At 54.5% G+C, this 26,004-nt stretch overlaps 1 protein-coding gene across 1 annotated transcript in view; it reads right to left on the reverse strand.

The window, feature by feature from the left end:
- The window catches only part of TGFB2 (transforming growth factor beta 2), a 155,465-nt gene extending 143,414 nt beyond the window's left edge, over positions 1 to 12,051 (reverse strand). Inside the window, exon 1 of the mRNA XM_083175146.1 lies at positions 11,374 to 12,051. Coding sequence (XP_083031272.1) covers positions 11,374 to 11,722 — 349 coding nt within the window. The 5' untranslated portion in view covers positions 11,723 to 12,051. The remainder of the gene's footprint in view (positions 1 to 11,373) is intronic.
- Positions 12,052 to 26,004: the final 13,953 nt, after the last annotated feature.

Below are 26,004 nucleotides of genomic sequence, written 5' to 3' on the forward strand. Positions count from 1 at the left end.
CGCCGTGCACATATACAGTGCCCACAGTGCCCACGGGGACCGCCGTGCACATATACAGTGCCCATGGGGACCGCCGTGCACATATACAGTGCCCACGGGGACCGCCGTGCACATATACAGTGCCCACAGTGCCCACGGGGACCGCCGTGCACATATACAGTGCCCACGGGGACCGCCGTGCACATATACAGTGCCCATGGGGACCGCCGTGCACATATACAGTGCCCATGGGGACCGCCGTGCACATATACAATGCCCATGGGGACCGCCGTGCACATATACAGTGACCACAGGGACCGCCGTGCACATATACAGTGACCACAGGGACCGCCGTGCACATATACAGTGCCCACAGGGACCGCCGTGCACATATACAGTATACAGTGCCCATGGGGACCGCCGTGCACATATACAATACCCACGGGGACCGCCGTGCACATATACAGTGCCCACAGGGACCGCCGTGCACATATACAGTGCCCACAGGGACCCCTGTCACATATACAGTGCCCACAGGGACCGCCGTGCACATATACAGTGCCCACGGGGACCGCCGCGCACATATACAGTGCCCACAGGGACCGCCGTGCACATATACAGTGCCCACAGGGACCGCCGTGCACATATACAGTGCCCACGGGGACCGCTGTCACATATACAGTGCCCACAGGGACCGCCGTGCACATATACAGTGCCCACAGGGACCGCCGTGCACATATACAGTGCCCACAGGGACCCCTGTCACATATACAGTGCCCACAGGGACCGCCGTGCACATATACAGTGCCCACAGGGACCCCTGTCACATATACAGTGCCCACAGGGACCGCCGTGCACATATACAGTGCCCACAGTGCCCACGGGGACCGCCGTGCACATATACAGTGCCCATGGGGACCGCCGTGCACATATACAGTGCCCACAGGGACCGCCGTGCACATATACAGTGCCCACAGTGCCCACGGGGACCGCCGTGCACATATACAGTGCCCATGGGGACCGCCGTGCACATATACAGTGCCCACGGGGACCGCCGTGCACATATACAGTGCCCATAGTGCCCACGGGGACCGCCGTGCACATATACAGTGCCCACGGGGACCGCCGTGCACATATACAGTGCCCATGGGGACCGCCGTGCACATATACAGTGCCCATGGGGACCGCCGTGCACATATACAATGCCCATGGGGACCGCCGTGCACATATACAGTGACCACAGGGACCGCCGTGCACATATACAGTGACCACAGGGACCGCCGTGCACATATACAGTGCCCACAGGGACCGCCGTGCACATATACAGTATACAGTGCCCATGGGGACCGCCGTGCACATATACAATACCCACGGGGACCGCCGTGCACATATACAGTGCCCACAGGGACCGCCGTGCACATATACAGTGCCCACAGGGACCCCTGTCACATATACAGTGCCCACAGGGACCGCCGTGCACATATACAGTGCCCACGGGGACCGCCGCGCACATATACAGTGCCCACAGGGACCGCCGTGCACATATACAGTGCCCACAGGGACCGCCGTGCACATATACAGTGCCCACGGGGACCGCTGTCACATATACAGTGCCCACAGGGACCGCCGTGCACATATACAGTGCCCACAGGGACCGCCGTGCACATATACAGTGCCCACAGGGACCCCTGTCACATATACAGTGCCCACAGGGACCGCCGTGCACATATACAGTGCCCACAGGGACCCCTGTCACATATACAGTGCCCACAGGGACCGCCGTGCACATATACAGTGCCCACAGGGACCCCTGTCACATATACAGTGCCCACAGGGACCGCCGTGCACATATACAGTGCCCACAGGGACCGCTGTCACATATACAGTGCCCAGGGGGACCGCCGTGCACATATACAGTGCCCACGGGGACCGCCGTGCACATATACAGTGCCCACGGGGACCGCTGTCACATATACAGTGCCCACGGGGACCGCCGCGCACATATACAGTGCCCACAGGGACCGCCGTGCACATATACAGTGCTCACAGGGACCGCCGTGCACGTATACAGTGCCCACAGGGACCGCCGTGCACATATACAGTGCCCACAGGGACCCCTGTCACATATACAGTGCCCACAGGGACCGCCGTGCACATATACAGTGCCCACAGGGACCCCTGTCACATATACAGTGCCCACAGGGACCGCCGTGCACATATACAGTGCCCACAGGGACCCCTGTCACATATACAGTGCCCACAGGGACCGCCGTGCACATATACAGTGCCCACAGGGACCCCTGTCACATATACAGTGCCCACAGGCCGTGCACATATACAGTGCCCACAGGGACAGCCGTGCACATATACAGTGCCCATGGGGACCGCCGTGCACATATACAGTGCCCACAGGGACCGCCGTGCACATATACAGTGCCCACGGGGACCACCGTGCACATATACAGTGCCCACAGGGACCGCCGTGCACATATACAGTGCCCACAGGGACCGCCGTGCACATATACAGTGCCCACGGGGACCGCCGTGCACATATACAGTGCCCACGGGGACCGCCGTGCACATATACAGTGCCCATGGGGACCGCAGTGCACATATACAGTGCCCACAGGGACCGCCGTGCACATATACAGTGCCCACAGGGACCGCTGTCACATATACAGTGCCCACGGGGACCGCCGTGCACATATACAGTCAGGGCCGTTTCTAGAGGCGGACAAGCCGTGCAGCCGCCCTTGGCGCCGCACCGCTTGTCCGCCTCTGTTGAATAGCCGGGGCGCCCGGCAGCTCCCCTCACGCCGCTGCCCCCCCCCCTTCCTTCGCCTCTCCCCGGCGTCCGCCATTGTTGAATAGCTGGGGCGCCCGGCAGCTCCCCCCACGCCGCCTCTCCCCGGCGTCCGCCACTGTTGAATAGCCGGGACGCCCGGCAGCTCCCCCCACGCCGCTGCCCCCCCCTTCCTCCGCCTCTCCTCGGCGTCCGCCACACCAACAACAGATGATTTTGTTTCAAAGGGGAGGAGAGGAGCGCATAGCGCGTCTCTGCCTTCCCCTGGCTGTGTCACTGGGCTGTTAGCGAATCATCTCGCGGGCCGGCAGCCAATCAGGAGCCAGCCCGCGAGTTATGATTGGCATAGTGAAGGGGAAGGAGAGATGCGCTAGAATGCGTTCCCCTCCCCTCCCCTCCCCTGGGAACTGATGAAGCAGCAACAGCAGCAGCAGCGTCGGCGGGGGGACTGGAGGGGGTCTCGGAGACCCGGACTCTGCTTTCCCCAGCAGCAGCAACGGTGAGTTGTCCTGCTGCTGGGATATAATATTCTAGCACTGTGGGGGCATATAGGTCTTGCACTGAGGGGGGCATATGTGTGGCACTGTGGTGGCATATATGGCACTGTGTGGGCATATGTGTAGCACTGTGTGGGCATATGTGTGGCACTGTGGGGACATATGTGTGGCACTGTGGGGGCATATGTGTGGCACTGTGGGGGCATATATGTGGCACTGTGGGGGCATATTTGGCACTGTGGGGGCATATATGTGTGGCATTGTGGGGGCATAGCTGTCACTGTGGGGGTATAGCTGTCACTGTGGGGGCATGTTTGGCACTGTGGGGGCATATATGTGTGGCACTGTGGGGGCATAGCTGTCACTGTAGGGGCATATATGTATGGCACTGTAGGGGCATATATGTGTGGCACTGAGGGGGCATATCTGCCACGGTGGGGGCATATATATGTGGCACTGTAGGGGCATATATGTGGCACTGTGGGGGCATATATGTATGGCATTGTGGGGGCATATATATGTGGCACTGTGGGGGCATATATATGTGGCACTGTGGGGGCATAGCTGGCACTGTGGGGGCATATATGTATGGCACTGTGGGGGCATATGTGTGGCACTGTGGGGGCATAGCTGTCACTGTGGGGGCATATATGTATGGCACTGTGGGGGCATATCTGCCACTGTGGGGGCATATTAGTAAACAGCATCAGTTGTATGGCAGCGGCGTGTGGGGCATAATGTGTAATACTGTGTGGGCCTTAATATTTTTATGTCACTGTGTGGCCTTCAGCCCGCCAACTTAAGTGCGGGAGGACAATGTCTAGACGTGGAGGTTGCAAAAGTGAGATGTAAGGTAATTGTTTCCTGATAGACCACGCCCTTATATTAAGCCACTCCTCCTTTAAAATAAACCACGCCCCTATTTCGGCGCGCGCCTTCGGCGCACGCAATTTCTTCTATAACATGTTATGTATTGGGGGGGGGGGGGGGGGGGGGCGCATTTTTATTTCTTTGCCCTGGGAGCTAAATTGTCTAGAAACGGCCCTGTATACAGTGCCCACAGGGACCCCTGTCACATACAGCACCAAATAGACCTGACAAACTCATGTTGTGGTGTAAAGAAGTAACTCTATGGGTTTTTTTTTCTTTCAATAAATCGCTTTAAGGAAGACATTTATACTTCCCATTTCTCCTGTTTTTTCAGGCTGCAATAATGATTCACAATTCTGCCTTAGTGTACCATGGAAAGCACAGTCAAATAGTACTTTAGGCAGTGCACAGAGAGGCTTTGGAACACCCCTCTGAGCTTTATATGCACTGTAACATCCTCTCCCTCCTTGTCTCCCCCCACAATCACGTGACAGATCTACTTCTATTCCATCCTAAAATAATCTTGAAAATGAGAGAATGACATGTAAGAGGGCAGCTTATACACATTATGCACTGAATACAGATCTTCTATATCAGGTTTCCTCTAACCCTTTGAGGTCCAAATTATTTTTTTGCAATCCAAACAGTCTGGTTTAAATGTTTATATTAATAGTATTTATTTATTTTTTATATTCAAAAATGGTCTCCACTGAACTCCAGCGGTCCCATGTCACATCATCAGCGATCTGGCGCCTATTGTACATCAGATGATGTTGATGTCGGACCGATTTAAGTGTTGTTGTAGTGTGTACAGGAGAACCGATACATCACATGTGATCAAACAATGTATAATATTGTTTAAATGTTAGGAAGCAGAAAAGTGACGAAATCGTTGATAGTTTACGGTGAAGCGAGACCTTGACAAGAGCGCAGCACGAGAACAGATGGAGGGATACCAACGAGAACTATTCAAATCTCCCTGAGAATCTGACAGAATCATTTATATCTCCCTTAAATACTTTTCTTGTCTAAAATGTATCCTGGAAGACTGGCACCGCGCCACGTCGATCCTTATTAACTATATATATAAATGCCGTACTTTGCCAAAGATAATATTTAACGCGAACTCTGCCTCTGGGTATTTACGCTGACTTTCCGAGTTTTTCTTTTAAATCTGACAACTGCTAAAAATATCTTCCAGAATGGCTCAGCGAGGGCTATCAGCAATGCCGGGGTATAATTAGAGCATATTTGTAATCGTTCCCAAATAGCTGGGCCCTACCGGCCGGCTCACAACCAGGCGTGGAGATGAACTGCTAGGCTTTCCCATGCCATCATATTCCACATCTGACCTTGCGCTGAAAGCTCTGCTGTGCGCGGAACGTCCTATTTATGTGCCGCAAAACTGTTATTATTAAACGTTTCACTTCAATATCGCAGCCATGTATAACAGGGAAGTCGTGAGGGGGGGGGGGGGTTATGGGATGCAGCATGCAAGGACAGCGCATGGAACACACATGTGTGTATGTGTGTGTGCATGTAGAAATCTAACTATATATATATATATATACACACACACGCAAACACATACGCACACACATATAACTCAGAAGTCCTATTGAGCTACTTTTTAGATACATAGGGGGGAATTTTCTAAGATGTGTATACTACTTCACATGTGATGTTGCTATTGGCAACAATCAGATGCTGTGTACTATGTTCTAGAGCGGTGGTAGCCAACTCCAGTCCTCGGGAGCTACCAACAGTTATCGGTTTCCAGGTCTCCCCACAGAAGTGAAGTAATTAGCTCCACCTGTGGATCTTTTAAAATGTGTCAGTCAGTAATGAGTGCACCTGTGTACCTGCGAGGTGAGCTGGAAAACGTGGACTGTGGGTGGCTCTCGAGGACTGGAGTTGGCTACCCCTGGTCTAGAGACTGCTAAATAAATAAGAAGTAGATTCTGCTTGGTTGCCCATGGCAACATCACATGTGAAATAGAATACATATTTTAGTAAATTTCCCCCATAGTATTTTAAGATACATTGATTTAGGGTTAAAATAAAAAGAATCCTCTCTCCCCCCATTGTAATTAGGCAGCGGTGTAATGCACCAAGCCGAGATGTGCTTCTGCCGCCCTCTATTGGCGAATGAAGTGACTGCACCTTAATTCCACTAAATAAACCCAGTTCCGTTTCTAAAACTACTTTGCGGAAAAAAAAGGTTATGCTACAAAACTTCACAAGTACTATGTGCGCGGTTGTGTTAGTTGTTTGCCCAATATGTGTATTTGGTCGCTGTACAGTGTTAGAACTATAGGAATGCAGCAATCCCAACCCTTCCCCTCCCATGCTGAGGCCTTGGGGAGGTTTTAGTGACATATTTTGCAATTATAAATTATGAGAAAAACATGTGTTGGAGAAATCCGTATTACTGTAGCGGATAACGAGTTGTCATCACGTCCCCATGTAATATACTGCATTACAACAGGGTGAGCACCACAGTCAATGTCACCCTTACTGCATCTGCTTCAGAACCTCTTGTTAGGTGACAATGAAGTATTCAAAGTTGTTCATGATTGACAGCTATACTTTTGCATGATGTTCTGCAGCATCTGAGACCATACAGCTCTGGAAGCATCTAGCATCCCCAGTGTTGTAGACAACCACTAGCATTACTTCAGCTGTAGCTGTGAGGCAGACAAAAGACACCAAGAAGCATTACAGGAGTATTACCCATCAGGCAGGAGTAACAGGGGTATTACCCATAAGGCAGGAGTAACAGCAGTATTACCCATAAGGCAAGAGTAACAGGGGTATTACCCATCAGGCAGGAGTAACAGGGGTATTACCCATAAGGACGGAGTAACAGGGGAATTACCCATAAGGCAGGAGTAACAGGGGTATTACCCATAAGGCAGGAGTAACAGCAGTATTACCCATAAGGCAAGAGTAACAGGGGTATTACCCATCAGGCAGGAGTAACAGGGGTATTACCCATAAGGACGGAGTAACAGGGGTATTACCCATAAGGCAGGAGTAACAGGGGTATTACCCATAAGGCAGGAGTAACAGCAGTATTACCCATAAGGCAAGAGTAACAGGGGTATTACCCATCAGGCAGGAGTAACAGGGGTATTACCCATAAGGACGGAGTAACAGGGGTATTAACCATAAGGCAGGAGTAACAGGGGTATTACCCATCAGACAGGAGTAACAGGGGTATTACCCATCAGGCAGGAGTAACAGGGGTATTACCCATAAGGCAGGAGTAACAGCAGTATTACCCATAAGGCAAGAGTAACAGGGGTATTACCCATCAGGCAGGAGTAACAGGGGTATTACCCATAAGGCAGGAGTAACAGCAGTATTACCCATAAGGCAAGAGTAACAGGGGTATTACCCATCAGGCAGGAGTAACAGGGGTATTACCCATCAGGCAGGAGTAACAGGGGTATTACCCATCAGGTAGGAGTAACAGGGGTATTACCCATCAGGCAGGAGTAACAGGAGTATTACCCATAAGGCAAGAGTAACAGGTGTATTACCCATCAGGCAGGATAAACAGGGGTATTACCCATCAGACAGGAGTAACAGGAGTATTACCCATCAGGCGGGAGTAACAGGAGTATTACCCATAAGGCAGAAGTAACAGCAGTATTACCCATAAGGCAGGAGTAACCGGAGTACTATCCATAAGGCAGGAGTAACAGAAGTATTAACCATCAGGCAGGAGTAACAGAAGTATTAACCATCAGGCAGGAGTAACAGGGGTATTACCCATCAAACAGGAGTAACAGGAGTATTACCCATCAGGCAGGAGTAGCAGGAGTATTACCCATCAAACAGGAGTAACAGGAGTATTACCCATCAGGTAGGAGTAACAGGATTATTACCCATCAGGCAGGAGTAACAGGGGTATAATCCATCAGGCAGGAGTAACGGGTATTACCCATCAGGCGGTAGTAACAGGAGTATTACCCATCAGGTAGGAGTAACAGGGGTACTACCCATCAGGTAGGAGTAACAGGGGTACTACCCATCAGGTAGGAGTAACAGGGGTATTACCCATCAGGTGAGAGTAACAGGATTATTACCCATCAGGTGGGAGTAACAGGATTATTACCCATCAGGCGGGAGTAACAGGGGTATTACCCATCAGGCGGGAGTAACAGGGGTACTACCCATCAGGCGGGAGTAACAAGGGTACTACCCATCAGGCGGGAGTAACAGGGGTATTACCCATCAGGCGGGAGTAACAGGGGTATTACCCATCAGGCGGGAGTAACAGGGGTATTAGCGATCAGGCGGGAGTAACAGGGGTATTAGCCATCAGGCGGTAGTAACAGGGGTATTACCCATCAGGCGGTAGAAACAGGGGGTATTAGCCATCAGGCAGTAGTAACAGGGGTATTAGCCATCAGGCGGTAGTAACAGGGGTATTAGCCATCAGGCGGTAGTAACAGGGGTATTAGCCATCAGGCGGTAGTAACAGGGGTATTAGCCATCAGGCGGTAGTAACAGGGGTATTAGCCATCAGGCAGTAGTAACAGGGGTATTAGCCATCTGGCGGTAGTAACAGGGGTATTAGCCATCAGGCGGTAGTAACAGGGGTATTAGCCATCAGGTGGGAGTAACAGGGGAATTAGCCATCAGGCGGTAGTAACAGGAGTATTACCCATCAGGCGGTAGTAACAGGGGTATTACCCATCAGGTGGTAGTAAATGGAGTATTACCCATCAGGTGGGAGTAACAGGGGTATTACCCATCAGGCGGGAGTAACAGGGGTATTAGCCATCAGGCGGTAGTAACAGGGGTATTAGTCATCAGGCGGGAGGAACAGCGGTATTAGCCATCAGGCGGTAGTAACAGGGGTATTACCCATCAGGCGGGAGTAACAGGGGTATTACCCATCAGGCCGGAGGAACAGGGGTATTAGCCATCAGGCGGGAGTAACAGGAGTATTACCCATCAGGCGGGAGTAACAGGGGTACTACCCATCAGCTGGTAGTAACAGGGGTATTAGCCATCAGGCAGGAGTAACAAGGGTACTACCCATCAGGCGGTAGTAACAGGGGTATTAGCCATCAGGCGGTAGTAACAGGGGTATTAGCCATCAGGCGGTAGTAACAGGGGTATTAGCCATCAGGTGGGAGTAACAGGGGAATTAGCCATCAGGCGGTAGTAACAGGAGTATTACCCATCAGGCGGTAGTAACAGGGGTATTACCCATCAGGCGGTAGTAACAGGGGTATTAGCCATCAGGCGGGAGTAACAGGAGTATTACCCATCAGGCGGGAGTAACAGGGGTATTAGCCATCAGGCGGTAGTAACAGGGGTATTAGCCATCAGGCGGTAGAAAAAGGAGTATTACCCATCAGGTGGGAGTAACAGGGGTATTACCCATCAGGCGGGAGTAACAGGGGTATTAGCCATCAGGCGGTAGTAACAGGGGTATTAGCCATCAGGCGGTAGTAACAGGGGTATTACCCATCAGGTGAGAGTAACAGGGGTATTACCCATCAGGCGGGAGGAACAGGGGTATTAGCCATCAGGCGGTAGTAACAGGGGTACTACCCATCAGCTGGTAGTAACAGGGGTATTAGCCATCAGGCAGGAGTAACAAGGGTACTACCCATCAGGCGGTAGTAACAGGGGTATTAGCCATCAGGCGGTAGTAACAGGGGTATTACCCATCAGGTGAGAGTAACAGGGGTATTACCCATCAGGCGGTAGTAACAGGGGTATTAGCCATCAGGCGGTAGTAACAGGGCTATTAGCCATCAGGCAGGAGTAACAGGGGTATTAGCCATCAGGCGGGAGGAACAGGGGTATTAGCCATCAGGCGGTAGTAACAGGGCTATTAGCCATCAGGCAGGAGTAACAGGGGTATTAGCCATCAGGCGGGAGTAACAGGGGTATTAGCCATCAGGCAGGAGTACTGAGAGGCTGAGTAATTGGATGAATGATTCCCACAGCACCAATCATTATTGCGGTTCCCCTCAGATCACCAGACCTGTGTGAGTGGCCGTCATTGTGAGATGTCCTGTAGTAACACAGTAACTGCCACCATGTTATTGTGTATCAGTGCACAGGGCCTACAGCCCCCTATGGTGACCTCACTCCACAGTTCTGGATGCAGAAACCCAACCAGAGGTGATGTCACTTGTACTTAACGCCTGCGTCCTCCTGAAGATTCCAGCTAGAAAGGGGCTCATTCTGTCACCCATGAGTCATCTCCCAATCTGCTCCTCTCACCTCTGAGGAACCCCAGCACCCGGCTGGTGACACGATGCACTGTCACCTCTGCTGGGACAGTGATACCCCCCCCCCCCCCATGTACACATTGCTCCGCTCCAGGACCCCCCACCTAATGTGTGATTGCCATCACCTGTGTTGATCTAGTTAATTGATGGGCTGGGAGTCTGACCCCAGGTGGCTGCAGTCATTAGGTGGGGAGACTGGAAGGGGCCATGTCGTGGGGTCTTCTAATGCAACAATGTAACTTCAGGGTGCAAAACACTATTACCCACTGTATAGGGGCACATGCAGCACAGGGTACACATATATATATATAGGGTCCAGTGTAGCCAACCCTAGTCCTCGAGAGCTACCAACAGTGCATGTTTGGTTGTGGCAATCCAGTTGTGGCTATGGGGGTGGTGCTGGGGTCATTCTATAGGTACCCACGAAAGACTGGTTCATCTATAAGTGGATCTAGGGGGAAAGGATCCGTCTTATAAACACCCAGGAAAGGCATGGATCTAGAAGTGGCTATGGGGGGGGGGGGGGGCATTCTTTAGGTAACTTAGGAAGACTGTGGCTATGGGAGCACCCTCCCCCCCAGTCCCCGGGCACACAGGTGGCACCCTCCCCCCCAGTCCCCGGGCACACAGGTGGCACCCTCCCCCCCAGTCCCCGGGCACACAGGTGGCACCCTCCCCCGCAGTCCCCGGGCACCCACGGCTGGCACCCTCCCCCGCAGTCCCTGGGCACCCACGCCTGGCACCCTCCCCCGCAGTCCCCGTGCACCCATGCCTGGCACTCTCCCCCGCAGTCCCCGGGCACCCATGCCTGGCACCCTCCCCCGCAGTCCCCGGGCACCCATGCCTGGCACCCTCCCCCGCAGTCCCCGGGCACCCATGCCTGGCACCCTCCCCCGCAGTCCCCGGGCACCCACGGCTGGCACCCTCCCCCGCAGTCCCCGGGCACCCTGGTGGCACTTACTTTCGGTGGGGGACGGAGGGGGCAGGAAGTCTAGCTTGTACACCTCCTTGGCATAGTACTCGTCGTCCGTCCTCTCCGCCTCGCACAGGATCGCCCGCTGGTTGGCTTTCTCCTGCAGCAGGTCCCGGGTGCTGTTGTAGATGGCGATGACGTCCTGCGACACCTCCTCGGGCTCCGGGAACTTCTCCGGGGGGCTGGTGAGCTTCAGCTTGCTGAGGATCTGGCCCCGGATCGCCTCGATCCGCTTGCGCATGAACTGCTCCATGTCCAGGGTGCTGCAGGTAGACAGGCTGCGGGCCCCTGCGGCTAGGGCCACGGCGAGGAGCAGGCTCAGCACGCAGCAGTGCATCTTCCCGGCGCGGAGCTCGGAGCTCGGGGGAAACTTGCACCAAATTCCCCGCAAACTTTCCAAAGTGGAACAAAGTTTTATAAAGCCAAAGAAACAAAGTATCAGAGGGAGTAATCCGGGTGTGGGGGGGTAATCCGGGTGTGGGGTGACAGAGACTCCGGGGGGTCCTCTTCATGTAGGTGACCAGGTCTCTGCAGCTGGGGGCTGAGCGAGAGGGATCCGACGTGTCCTGCTGTAGGCTGCTGCATCCAGGTCTCCTCCACCAGTACTGCAGCAGCAGCAGCAGGGCAGCTCCCCTCCAGTGTGTGTGTGTGAGTGTGTGTGTGTCTGTGTGTGAGTGTGTGTGTGCTCTCCCCTCCTAGCTGGCTGCTGCTGCTGCTGTACAGACCGCTACACACTCTGCCCCATGTGTCAGCCTCCCTCACTGCCTGCCTGGGCTGCTCATAGCATCAGCCTGGCAGCACCCATATATACCTAGGGTCTCCCTGCTGTACCACGTGTCTGCCTTACACTCCAGTGACGTGAGGTGGACTGGGGGATCCCCTGCCTGAGAGCAGCACTGCATTCAGGGGAGCGAGAGAGACAGGACTGACCTGACATGGCCCCTACACCCAGGGGAGAAGGAGAGAGGACTGACATGGCAACTACACCCAGGGGAGCGAGAGAGACAGGACTGACCTCACATGGCACCTACACCCAGGGGAGCAGGAGAGAGGACTGACATGGCAATTACACCCAGGGGAGAAGGAGAGAGGACTGACATGGCAACTACACCCAGGGGAGCGAGAGAGACAGGACTGACCTCACATGGCACCTACACCCAGGGGAGCAGGAGAGAGGACTGACATGGCAATTACACCCAGGGGAGAAGGAGAGAGGACTGATATGGCAACTACACCCAGGGGAGCGAGAGAGACAGGACTGACCTCACATGGCACCTACACCCAGGGGAGCAGGAGACAGGACTGACATGGCCCCTACACCCAGGGGAGAAGGAGAGAGGACTGACATGGCAACTACACCCAAGGGAGCAGAAGAGACAGGACCAACCTCACATGGCACCTATACCCAGGGGAGCCGGAGACAGGACTGACATGGCACCTATACCCAGGGGAGCAGGAGACAGGACCAACCTCACATGGCACCTACATCCAGGGGAGAAGGAGAGAGGAATGACATGGCCCCTACACCCAGGGGAGAAGGAGAGAGGACTGACATGGCAACTACACCCAAGGGAGCAGAAGAGATAGGACCGACCTCACATGACACCTACACCCAGGGGAGCCGGAGACAGGACTGACATGGCACCTATACCCAGGGGAGAAGGAGAGAGGACTGACATGGCAACTACACCCAGGGGATAAGGAGAGAGGACTGACCTGACATGGCCCCTACATCCAGGGGAGAAGGAGAGAGGACTGACATGGCAACTACACCCAGGGGAGAAGGAGAGAGGACTGACCTGACATGGCACCTACACCCAGGGGAGAAGGAGAGAGGACTGACATGGCAACTACACCTAAGGGAGCAGAAGAGATAGGACCGACCTCACATGACACCTATACCCAGGGGAGAAGGAGACAGGACTGACATGACACCTACACCCAGGGGAGAAGGAGAGAGGACTGACATGGCAACTACACCCAGGGGAGCCGGAGACAGGACTGACATGACACCTACACCCAGGGGAGCCGGAGACAGGACTGACATGGCACCTATACCCCGTGGAGAAGGAGAGAGGACTGACATGGCACCTACACCCAGGGGAGAAGGAGAGAGGACTGACATGGCACCTATACCCAGGGGAGAAGGAGAGAGGACTGACCTGACATGGCACCTACACCCAGGGAAGCAGTAGAGAGGACCGACCTGACATGGCACCTACACCCAGGGAAGCAGTAGAGAGGACTGACCTGACATGGCACCTATACCCACGGGAGTGGGAGAGAGGACTGACCTGACAATGCACCTACACCCAGGGAAGCAGTAGAGAGGACTGATGTAACATGGCACCTACACCCAGCCGAGAGGTAGAGAGAGTACTGACCTTATATGGTACTTACAACCAGGAGAGCAGGAGAGACAGAACTGACCTGACATGGCACCTACACTCAGGGGAACCGGAGACAGGACTGACCTGACATAGCACCTACACCCATGGGTGAGGGATAGAAGTCTGACTTGACATGGCACCTACAGTGGGCTAGCGGAAGAGAGGACTGACCTGACATGGCACCTACACCCAGGAGAGTTAGAGAGAGGACTGACCTGACATTGCACCTACACCCGCGGGAGGGGGGTGTGAATCGCGGGAGGGGACGCGAGAGGTGCCGTGGGGGACTGTGAATTGCGGGAGGGGGGTGCAGGAGGTGCTGTGAGGGGCCTTGAATCGCGGGTGGTGGTCCGCAAATCGCGGGAAGGGGGCGCAGGGGGTGCCGTGAATCGCGGGAGGGGGCGGGGGTCCGCAAATCGCAGGGGGGGGGCGCGCGAATCACAGGGTGGGCTAGAATCGAGTGAGGGGGTCGCGAATCGCAGGAGGGGTCACGGGGGGCCGCAAATCGCAGGAGGGGGGTGCCGTGAATCACGGGAGGGGGCTGGGGTTCGCAAATCGTGGGAGGGGGGCGAGGCGAATATTGGGAGGGGGCGTGGCGAATTGCTGGAGGGGGGCGCGGGGTGCCGTGAATCGTGGGAGGGGGAATTGTAGGGGGCCGCAAATCGTGGGAGGGGGTCCGTGGGGGGTGCCGTGAATCGCGGGAGGGGGCTTGGGTTCGAAAATCGCGGGGCGCAAAACACGGGACGGAGGTTGCGGGGCTGCCGTGGGGGGGGTCGCGGGGGGTGCCGCGAATCACGGGAGGGGGGGTCGCGAGGGGTGCCACGAATCGCGGGAGGGGGCGTCACGGGGGGGCGCGAATCGCTGGGGCCCACAAATCGCGGGAGGGGGTCGCGGGGTCCCGCGAATCGCGTGAGGAGGGGTCTGTGGGAAGGATGTGGTGTGGTTGGGAGACAGATGGGTGCGTAGGTAATGCGGGAGGGGGATGGGTGGGTGCAGTGTTTGTGCTACTTGTTGCAGGATGGAGAGGGGCAGGTGCAGTGTTTTTGCAGGTGGATGTGGGGGTGCTGCGGGTGTTGGGGGGGTGATGTTGTGTCAGTGCATGTCCTCGTGTTCTGCTGCTCCTCTTCCTGTGAAGAATGTCTCCCACCTGTACCTTCCTCCCTCTAGTGTCAGTGCATGTCCTCGTGTTCTGTTGCTCCTCTTCCTGTGACTAATGTCTCCCACCTGTACCTTCCTCCCTCTAGTGTCAGTGCATGTCCTCGTGTTCTGCTGCTCCTCTTCCTGTGAAGAATGTCTCCCACCTGTACCTTCCTTCCTCTAGTGTCAGTGCATGTCCTCGTGTTCTGCTGCTCCTCTTCCTGTGACTAATGGCTCCCACCTGTACCTTCCTCCCCCCAGTGTCAGTGCATGTCCTCATGTTCTGCTGCTCCTCTTCCTGTAAAGAATGTCTCCCACCTGTACCTTCCTCCCCCTAGTGTCAGTGCATGTCCTCGTGTTCTGCTGCTCCTCTTCATGTGGAGAATGTCTCCCACCTGTACCTTCCTCCCTCTAGTGTCAGTGCATGTCCTCGTGTTCTGCTGCTCCTCTTCCTGTGAAGAATGTCTCCCACCTGTACCTTCCTCCCCCTAGTGTCAGTGCATGTCCTCGTGTTCTGCTGCTCCTCTTCCTGTGACTAATGTCTCCCACCTGTACCTTCCTCCCTCTAGTGTCAGTGCATGTCCTCGTGTTCTGTTGCTCCTCTTCCTGTGACTAATGTCTCCCACCTGTACCTTCCTCCCTCTAGTGTCAGTGCGTGTCCTCATGTTCTGCTGCTCTTCTTCCTGTGAAGAATGTCTCCCACCTGTACCTTCCTCCCCCTAGTGTCAGTGCATGTCCTCGTGTTCTGCTGCTCCTCTTCATGTGACTAATGTCTCCCACCTGTACCTTCCTACCTCTAGTGTCAGTGCATGTCCTCGTGTTCTGCTGCTCCTCTTCCTGTGACTAATGTCTCCCACCTGTACCTTCCTCCCCCCAGTGTCAGTGCATGTCCTCGTGTTCTGCTGCTCCTCTTCCTGTGACTAATGTCTCCCACCTGTACCTTCCTCCCTCTAGTGTCAGTGCATGTCCTCGTGTTCTGCTGCTCCTCTTCCTGTGACTAATGTCTCCCACCTGTACCTTCCTCCCTCTAGTGTCAGTGCATGTCCTCGTGTTCTGCTGCTCCTCTTCCTGTGAAGAATGTCTCCCACCTGTACCTTCCTCCCTCTAGTGTCAGTGCATGTCCTCGTGTTCTGCTGCTCCTCTTCCTGTGAAGAATGTCTCCCACCTGTACCTTCCTCCTTCTAGTGTCAGTGCATGTCCTCGTGTTCTGCTGCTCCTCTTCCTGTAACTAATGTCTCCCACCTGTACCTTCCTCCCTCTAGTGTCAGTGCATGTCCCCGTGTTCTGCTGCTCCTCTTCCTGTGACTAATGTCTCCCACCTGTACCTTCCTCCCCCTAGTGTCAGTGCATGTCCTCGTGTTCTGTTGCTCCTCTTACTGTGACTAATGTCTCCCACCTGTACCTTCTGCCCCCTAGTGTAAGTGCATGTCCTCGTGTTCTGCTGCTCCTCTTCCTGTAACGAATGTCTCCCACCTGTACCTTCCTCCCTCTAGTTTCAGTGCATGTCCCCGTGTTCTGCTGCTCCTCTTCCTGTGACTAATGTCTCCCACCTGTACATTCCTCTCTCTAGTGTCAGTGCGTGTCCTCGTGTTCTGCTGCTCCTCTTCCTGTGACTAATGTCTCCCACCTGTACCTTCCTCCCTCTAGTGTCAGTGCGTGTCCCCGTGTTCTGCTGCTCCTCTTCCTGTGACTAATGTCTCCCACCTGTACCTTCCTCCCCCTAGTGTCAGTGCATGTCTCCGTGTTCTGCTGCTCCTCTTCCTGTGACTAATGTCTCCCACCTGTACCTTCCTCCCCCTAGTGTCAGTGCATGTCCTTGTGTCCTGCTGCTCCTCTTCCTGTGACTAATGTCTCCCACCTGTAACTTCCTCCCCCTAGTGTCAGTGCATGTCCTCGTGTTCTGCTGCTCCTGAAGAATGAAGAATGTCTCCCACCTGTACCTTGTTATAACCCCTAATATTTGAAAGTTTCTATCATGTCCCCCCTTTCCCTTCTCTGCTCTAAAGTATACATATTAAGATCTTTTAGTCTTTCCTGGTACGTTTTGTGATGTAGGCCATGCACCATTTTAGTTGCCCTTCTTTGTACAGTCTCTAATGTATTTATATCCTTCTGGAGATATGGCCTCCAGAACTGAACACAATACTCTAGGTGAGGTCGTACCAATGACCTATACAGTGGCATTATTACTTCTTTCTTTCTACTGCTGATACCTCTCCCTATGCAACCAAGCATCTGACTTGCCTTCTTCATTGCTTTGTTACATTGCCTACCTGCTTTTAAGTCCCCTGAAATAGTGACACCTAGATCCCTCTCTTCCTCAGTAGTTTCCATTATAGTGCCATTTATACTATATTTAGTCTGTAGGTGGGGGATGGCCGGGTATGGTGTTGCCATGGGTGGGTGCATGGATACTTTGAGTTAAGGAATTTGGGGTGGAGGTGTGGCGTGTGTTGGTGTATTTGTGCCAGGAGGTGCAGGTGCAGTGTTTTGGCAGGTAGATGGGGGGAGTGTAGTGTAGATGTGGGAGGGGCGGTTGTCGTGGTTGTGCAAGTGGATGCGGGATTCTTGTGTGTGCTGGAGGGGCGGGTGCGGTGGTGTTGCATGCGTATTATAGTGGTGTGGGTGGGGGGGTGCTTATTGGTGTGGGGGCGGTGGTGGTGTGGGACGGATAGGCGTGAAGGTAATGCGGTAGGGTCATGGGCAGGTAGAGTGTTGTGTTGGTCTAGGGGGGTTAGGAGGTTTGGGTGGTGAGGGTGAGTGCATTAGTAGTGTGGTTAGGGAAATGGGGTATGTGGAGTGGCTGCAGGTGGGTGACAGTGTACAGTGGTAGGGGTGGGTGTTCTGCAAGATAGTTCAGCTTGCGGGGAGGGGGATGTGTATACACTGTAGTTAGGCTGCGGGGAGGGGGATTGTCACTTTTCGTGAAGCACCAGCTGGAGTGTAACGGAGGCTGGGTGCTTTAATATAAGGTTGTTGCATCAACGACAGAAGAAAGTGATACAATGAGATAAAATAAATCTGGTTTAATAAAGATACTGCGGTACAAGTAGTTAATGATGGCACAAATAGTATACTGTAGGTTATGTGATGATAAAAGTCAATAATACAATACTTTATTGTAGAATATGATGATGCTTGGTACTTGGAAAGAATATTGGAGGATTGGTTGAAGAATTGAAGAATTGGCTGAAGGATTGGGTGTTTGGTTAAAGGATTGGATGATTGGTTGGAAGATTGGTTGAAGGATTGGATGATTGGTTGAAGGATTGAAAGATTGGTTGAAGGATTGGATGATTGGTTGAAGGATTGAAAGATTGGTTGAAGGATTGGATGATTGGTTGAAGGATTGAAAGATTGGTTGAAGGATTGGATGATTGAAAAATAATGAGATGATTGGATGAGGACTGAATAAAGAATAAATGAAGAAGTCTGTTGTCCTTGCTGGATTCGATCGTAGCTGCAATCAGGAGTGACCGTGGATAATAACCGTAGGTAATAAGGATAAAGATAATACCCCTTTGGGGGGCTAACCTTATCCAGTCCGTATTGGCGGCAGCAGGTTCCGTGGTGCACAAGGAGCGCAGTGAGACGATCAGCAGGAGTAGACACTTCACCAGAGGCATAGGATTGTAGTGAGTACTACAGAGCCAGGAGGGATCAATGATGCTTAGGCATAGACATCATTGTACTGACTGCCGGTCTTGCCCGGCCAGTCAGTACTTAAGGAGTGAGCTGCATGGCTATTGGATAGCCATTTGACAGGGAGAGGCGGAGCCGCTCAGTACACGCTGAGGAATCCAGAAAGATGGCGGCCGCCAGTGGATGCGCTAGAATCCAGCCGGCAGTGAACGTGCGCAGCTGCGCAGTTGCCGGCGTTCAGTCAGAGGCCTAACCAAGCACAAACACACATGGCGGTTCATGTCTCACGCCACTCATACCCTGCATGGCACCGGAGCACACAGTACCACTGTCACCACGCGGTGACAGTGCGTGAACATGTACCCTACCAAGACAAGGAACAAGAGCAGAGGTGAGCGCCTAAGAGTGTGTGACACGCTGATGGAGGACCTAGGGCTGGACACAGCACAGGGGACTTGGGTGACAGCCATGGTGGTTGGGACAGGGATGTGTATACACTGTAGTTAGGCTGCGGGGAGGGGGATGTGTATACACTGTAGTTAGGCTTGCGGGGAGGGGGATGTGTATACACTGTAGTTAGGCTACGGGGGGAGGGGGATGTGTATACACTGTAGTTAGGCTGCGGGGAGGGGGATGTGTATACACTGTAGTGAGGCTGCGGGGAGGGGGATGTGTATACAATGTAGTGAGGCTGCGGGGAGGGGGATGTGTATACACTGTAGTTAGGCTACGGGGGGAGGGGGATGTGTATACACTGTAGTTAGGCTGCGGGGAGGGGGATGTGTATACACTGTAGTGAGGCTGCGGGGAGGGGGATGTGTATACAATGTAGTGAGGCTGCGGGGAGGGGGATGTGTATACACTGTAGTTAGGCTGCGGGGAGGGGATTGTGTATACACTGTAGTGAGGCTGCGGGGAGGGGGATGTGTATACACTGTAGTGAGGCTGCAGGGAGGGGGATGTGTATACACTGTAGTGAGGCTGCGGGGAGGGGGATGTGTATACACTGTAGTTAGGCTTGCGGGGGTGTACTGCATGCGCACAGCGTCTATTCCCGCAGCCAGGGGGCTGGGGGCATGGCTAGAGGCTTACAGAGCCTCTGGGTCATGCCCCCATAGCGGCAAAATGGGGGCGTGGCCTCGCGGGGAGCCGCGAGTGTAGACCACGCCCCCGAAATTAGGTCACGCCCCCCGAAATTTCCACCACGCCTACGGCGCACACAGCTACGTCCCGCCTCCAGCTCAGGCAAAGTTGGGAGGTATGTATACATGTGTATATATAGTGTTAAATGAATCGCCGGTACTCAGGGTTAAATGTGAAAACAGTCTTATAATTTCAAACCTTTACTTTTCTGGACAGGCCACGCCCACTTCACAAGGCCATGCCCGCTTCTCCGGGAGCGCACGCACCTTCTGCGCTCATTAGGACGGGGAGGGGGGATCTCCAGATATCGATGATGAGTGAGGTGGCAACCCTCGTTAGCATACCAATTATATTGTTTCTTCTCATCATAGTATGTAATGTCATTCATTTACTATAGAAATATTGTATATTTTTTGCACCTGATTGTTTTCTTTGTTTAGTGTGAATGTTTTTCAGGCTCCCCTACCCCTCCATGCCCTCCCTTACAGTCTGCCAACCCCCACCCCCCATGCCCTCACACACAGCCTGCCAGGCTCCCCCGCCCCCATGCATTAACACCTGTCTGTGTATATCGAAGCAGCAGAAAGATTTCACAATGTTTTTGTCTCAATCAACAACATTCCAGTGGCAGAGTATCCGCAGAGTTGTGTGTTTGGCGTCTGTGAGGAAGTTCCCCGCAGTGCATCGCTCCTCCCAGCTCCCCGCAGTGCATCACTCCTCCAGCTTCTCGCAGTGCTTCGCACCCCACAGTGCATCGCTCCCCACAGTAAAGCTCTCCCCCCAGCTCCCTGCAGTGCTTCGCACCCCACAGTGCGTCACTCCCCGCAGTGCATTGCTTCCCCAGCTCCACGCAGTGAATCACTCCTCCAGCTTCTCTCAGTGCATTGCTCCCCCAGCTTCCCGCAGTGCATCACTCCTCCAGCTTCTCGCAGTGCATCGCTTTCCCAGCTCACCGCAGTGCTTCGCACCCCACAGTGCGTCGCTCCCCACAGTAAAGTGCTCCCCCCAGCTCCCTGCAGTGCTTCGCACCCCACAGTGCGTCACTCCCCGCAGTGCATTGCTTCCCCAGCTCCACGCAGTGAATCACTCCTCCAGCTTCTCTCAGTGCATTGCTCCCCCAGCTTCCCGCAGTGCATCACTCCTCCAGCTTCTCGCAGTGCATCGCTTCCCCAGCTCACCGCAGTGCTACGCACCCCACAGTGCGTCGCTCCCCGCAGTAAAGTGCTCCTCCCAGCTCCCTGCAGTGAATTGCTTCCCCAGCTCCCCGCAGTGCTTCACACCCCACAGTGCATCACTCCCCGCAGTGCATTGCTTCCCCAGCTCCCCACAGTACGTCACTCCCCGCAGTGCATTGCTCCCCCAAGCTCCCTACAGTGCATCACTTCCCCAGCTCCACACAGTGCATCACTCCACCAGCTCACCACGGTGCATCACTCCACCAGCTCCCCACAGTGCATCGCTCCTTCAGCTCCCCACAGTGCATCACTCCACCAGCTCCACACAGTGCATCACTCCACCAGCTCCCCACAGTGCATCGCTCCTTCAGCTCCACACAGTGCATCAATCCACCAGCTCCTCACAGTGCATCACTCCACCAGCTCCCCACAGTGCATCACTCCACCAGCTCCCCACAGTGCATCGCTCCTTCAGCTCCCCACAGTGCATCACTCCACCAGCTCCCCACAGTGCCTCATGCCACCAGCTCTCCACAGTGCATCGCTACCCCAGCTCCCCACAGTGCCTCATGCCACCAGCTCTCCACAGTGCATCGCTCCACCAGCTCCCCACAGTGCATCACGCCACCATGTCTCCGCAGTTCATCACTCCACCAGCTCCCCACAGTGCATCGCTCCCCCAGCTTCCCGCAGTGCATCCCTCCTCCAGCTCCCTACAGTGCATCGTTCCTTCAGCTCCCCACAGTGCATCTCTCCACCAGCTCCACATAGTGCATCGCTCCTCCAGCTCCCCACAGTGCATCGCTCCACCAGCTCCCCACAGTGCATCGCTCCACCAGCTCCCCACAGTGCATCGCTCCTTCAGTTCCACACAGTGCATCAATCCACCAGCTCCTCACAGTGCATCACTCCACCAGCTCCCCACAGTGCATCACTCCACCAGCTCCCCACAGTGCATCGCTCCTTCAGCTCCCCACAGTGCATCACTCCTTCAGCTCCCCACAGTGCATCGCTCCACCAGCTCCCCACAGTGCATCGCTCCTTCAGTTCCACACAGTGCATCAATCCACCAGCTCCTCACAGTGCATCACTCCACCAGCTCTCCACAGTGCATCACTACCCCAGCTCCCCACAGTGCCTCATGCCACCAGCTCTCCGCAGTGCATCGCTCCACCAGCTCCCCGCAGTGCATCGCTCCCCCAGCTCCCCGCAGTGCATCCCTCCTCCAGCTCCCCACAGTGCATCGTTCCTTCAGCTCCCCACAGTGCATCCCTCCACCAGCTCCACACAGTGCATCACTCCACCAGCTCCCCACAGTGCATCGCTCCACCAGCTCCCCGCAGTGCATCGCTCCACCAGCTCCTCACAGTGCATCGCTCCTTCAGCTCCCCACAGTGCCTCATGCCACCAGCTCTCCACAGTGCATCACTACCCCAGCTCCCCACAGTGCCTCATGCCACCAGCTCTCCACAGTGCATCGCTCCAACAGCTCCCCACAGTGCATCACGCCACCATGTCTCCACAGTTCATCGCTCCACCAGCTCCCCGCAGTGCATCGCTCCCCCAGCTCCCCGCAGTGCATCCCTCCTCCAGCTCCCCACAGTGCATCGTTTCTTCAGCTTCCCACAGTGCATCCCTCCACCAGCTCCACACAGTGCATCGCTGCAGCAGCTCCCCACAGTGCATCGCTCCACCAGCTCCCCACAGTGCATCGCTCCACCAGCTCCCCACAGTGCATCGCTCCTTCAGTTCCACACAGTGCATCAATCCACCAGCTCCCCACAGTGCATCATTTCACCAGCTCCCCACAGTGCATCACTCCACCAGCTCCCCACAGTGCATCATTTCACCAGCTCCCCACAGTGCATCGCTCCACCAGCTCTCCACAGTGCATAGCTCCCCCAGCTCCACACAGTGCATCACTCCACCAGCTCCCCACAGTGCATCGCTCCACCAGCTCCCCGCAGTGCATCGCTCCACCAGCTCCCCGCAGTGCATCGCTCCACCAGCTCCCCGCAGTGCATCGCTCCACCAGCTCCCCACAGTGCATCGCTCCTTCAGCTCCCCACAGTGCATCGCTCCACCAGCTCCCCACAGTGCCTCATGCCACCAGCTCTCCACAGTGCATCACTACCCCAGCTCCCCACAGTGCATCGCTCCACCAGCTCTCCACAGTGCATAGCTCCCCCAGCTCTCTGCAGTGCATCACGCCACCAGCTCCCCGAAGTGCATCACTCCACCAGCTCCCCGAAGTGCATCACTCCACCAGCTCCCCACAGTGCATCACTCCACCAGCTCCCCACAGTGCATCGCTCCTTCAGCTCCCCATATCGCATCACTACACCAGCTCCACACAGTGCATCGCTCCCCCAAGCTCCCCACAGTGCATCGCACCCCCAAGCTCCCCACAGTGCATCGCTCCCCCAAGCTCCCCACAGTGCATCGCTCCCCCAGTGCATCACTCCACCAGCTCCCCACAGTGCATCGCTCTCCAAGCTCCCCACAGTGCATCGCTCCCCCCCCTGTGCATCACTCCATCAGCTCCCCACAGTGCATCGTTCCCCCCAGCTCCCCACAGTGCATCGCTCCCCCCAGTGCATCACTCCACCAGCTCCCCACAGTGCATCGTTCCCCCCAGCTCCCCACAGTGCATCGCTCCCCCCAGTGCATCACTCCCCCAAGCTCCCCACAGTGCATCGCACCCCCAAGCTCCCCACAGTGCATTGCTTCCCCAAGCTCCCCACAGTGCATCGCTCCCCCAAGCTCCCCACAGTGCTTCACTCCCCCCCAGTGCATCACTCCACCAGCTCCACACAGTGCATCACTCCCCCCCAGTGCATCACTCCCCCAAGCTCCCCACAGTGCATCGCACCCCCAAGCTCCCCACAGTGCATCGCTCCCCCAAGCTCCCCACAGTGCATCGCTCCCCCAGTGCATCACTCCACCAGCTCCCCACAGTGCATCGCTCTCCAAGCTCCCCACAGTGCATCGCACCCCCAAGCTCCCCACAGTACATCGCTCCCCCAAGCTCCCCACAGTGCATCGCTCCCCCAGTGCATCACTCCACCAGCTCCCCACAGTGCATCGCTCTCCAAGCTCCCCACAGTGCATCGCTCCCCCCCTGTGCATCACTCCCCCAGCTCCCCACAGTGCTTCACTCCCCCCCAGTGCATCACTCCACCAGCTCCACACAGTGCATCACTCCCCCAAGCTCCCCACAGTGCATCGCACCCCCAAGCTCCCCACAGTGCATCGCTCCCCCAAGCACCCCACAGTGCATCGCTTCCCCAGTGCATCACTCCACCAGCTCCCCACAGTGCATCGCTCTCCAAGCTCCCCACAGTGCATCGCTCCCCCCCTGTGCATCACTCCCCCAGCTCCCCACAGTGCATCGCTCCCCCCAGTGCATCACTCCACCAGCTCCCCACAGTGCATCGCTCCCCCCAGTGCATCACTCAACCAGCTCCCCACAGTGCATCGCTCCCCCCCAGCTCCCCACAGTGCTTCGCTCCTTGCAATCTCTGGCTCCAATCTGAATCCTACGGGACCATGCATCGCATTGGAGGTTAGGCACATTTGACTTGGACACTTTTCATCGAACCATCGGAATTGGGTACGGGTGCATTCAGACATTGGATGTTACCCTACGCGTTTTTCCTCATGAGACTTCATCAGGGGTATATATTTGTATGTAAAAGAAAATGGGCGTCTCAGTCATATCAAATAACAGATCATTCCCCTGATCTTACATTAATGGCATGAGGACTGGACGCACTGCGAGGAGATGGATCAAACCAACCAATCACTGCTGCCTGTAACGTGGCAGTAAGGACCTGATTGGCTGCTACTTTATCTCTCTCCATGTTATCTCTCTCTCCAAGCTTGAGACATATGCTCTGTATGAGAATTTTGGCTTGTACCATGTGCCATAATATGTAAGGAGCGTATTGTACTGGGAGGTGAATATTTGGCCCAGGGGGAGACGCTGGTAGATCACCGGTACGTAAGTGTACAAAAAGTAGATCCTGGGTTACAAAAGTTCGGCCACCCCTGTTCTAGAATATAATAGATTGTGACCCGATGATAATATAACATAGCACTAAGTCAGGGTACAAGTGACAGCAGCCACTCTGCTTTCTGTGTCTGGTGTAAATGTCTAATCACGCACCAAGTGCGCCACCCCGTGGCAGGTCAAGCATCCAAATGATTAGAACAAATTCCAGAGCACTTGGGATAAATGGTTGAAGCCAATAACATCTGAGTCCGTCATTAGGGGCAGACATAGATTCCATTATTCCATGTTTCCTATACCTTCTAGTAACAAGCGGTATCTCATCAGCTGCCTATAATGAATCTAGCCCCCCGCCAGTCAGCCAGTTCCCGGAACCCAGGAGGAGGTCTACTACTGAAATAGAATGTATGGTAAACAGCTGTCAGGATAAAGACTGAGGATTCCCTATTATTACAGATATACTGGACCTCAGGAAGGACCTGGAGATAACACCCTGTTTTACCCTCTATGTGAGTGTTCCACTGCGCAGGTTCGCTAGCCAGGCGGATTCCAAACACGGCCAAGGGACCGGGGCTGCGGCTATTTGGGGTTGGGAAAGGTGATCAAGAGCATTCTGCAAAACGCAAGGAATGGCCGCCCCATTTACGAGGCCAGCTTCCAACACAGCATCACTGGCCCCGGAATTGTGAGAAATCTATTTACACAAGTCACATTCCGCGGCATTACCCAATGATGGCACAGCTGCGGCGTAAACCTCGTCCGACTATGACTCAGACACAAAGGTACAATATAAAGTATAAGTTATTAACATGCCAACTCCTGGTCAATGTTACTGTGAAGTTTCCTAACACAAAACACCGTCTGGCATATTTAACAAAATTAAATACACTTAATAAAATAATGTGATAACGGGGATTTTCGTACCCTTTTCACCCCATTTTACTATCATCTGAATGAAAATATAATATCATATGAAAATGCCTTGAGTCCTGTTGGAGAAAGAGCACTATATAAATAAGATTATTATTATTATCATTATTATACAGCTTTAGGTGCAGTGTTTGTGTAAAGAGAATTCTAACTCTTTAATTCGCTCACTTATGTAAGCAGATTGTATTTC

Source organism: Crinia signifera, chromosome 3, assembly GCF_055691185.1.
Source record: "Crinia signifera chromosome 3, ASM5569118v1, whole genome shotgun sequence".
NCBI classification, from domain to species: Eukaryota; Metazoa; Chordata; class Amphibia; order Anura; family Myobatrachidae; genus Crinia; species Crinia signifera.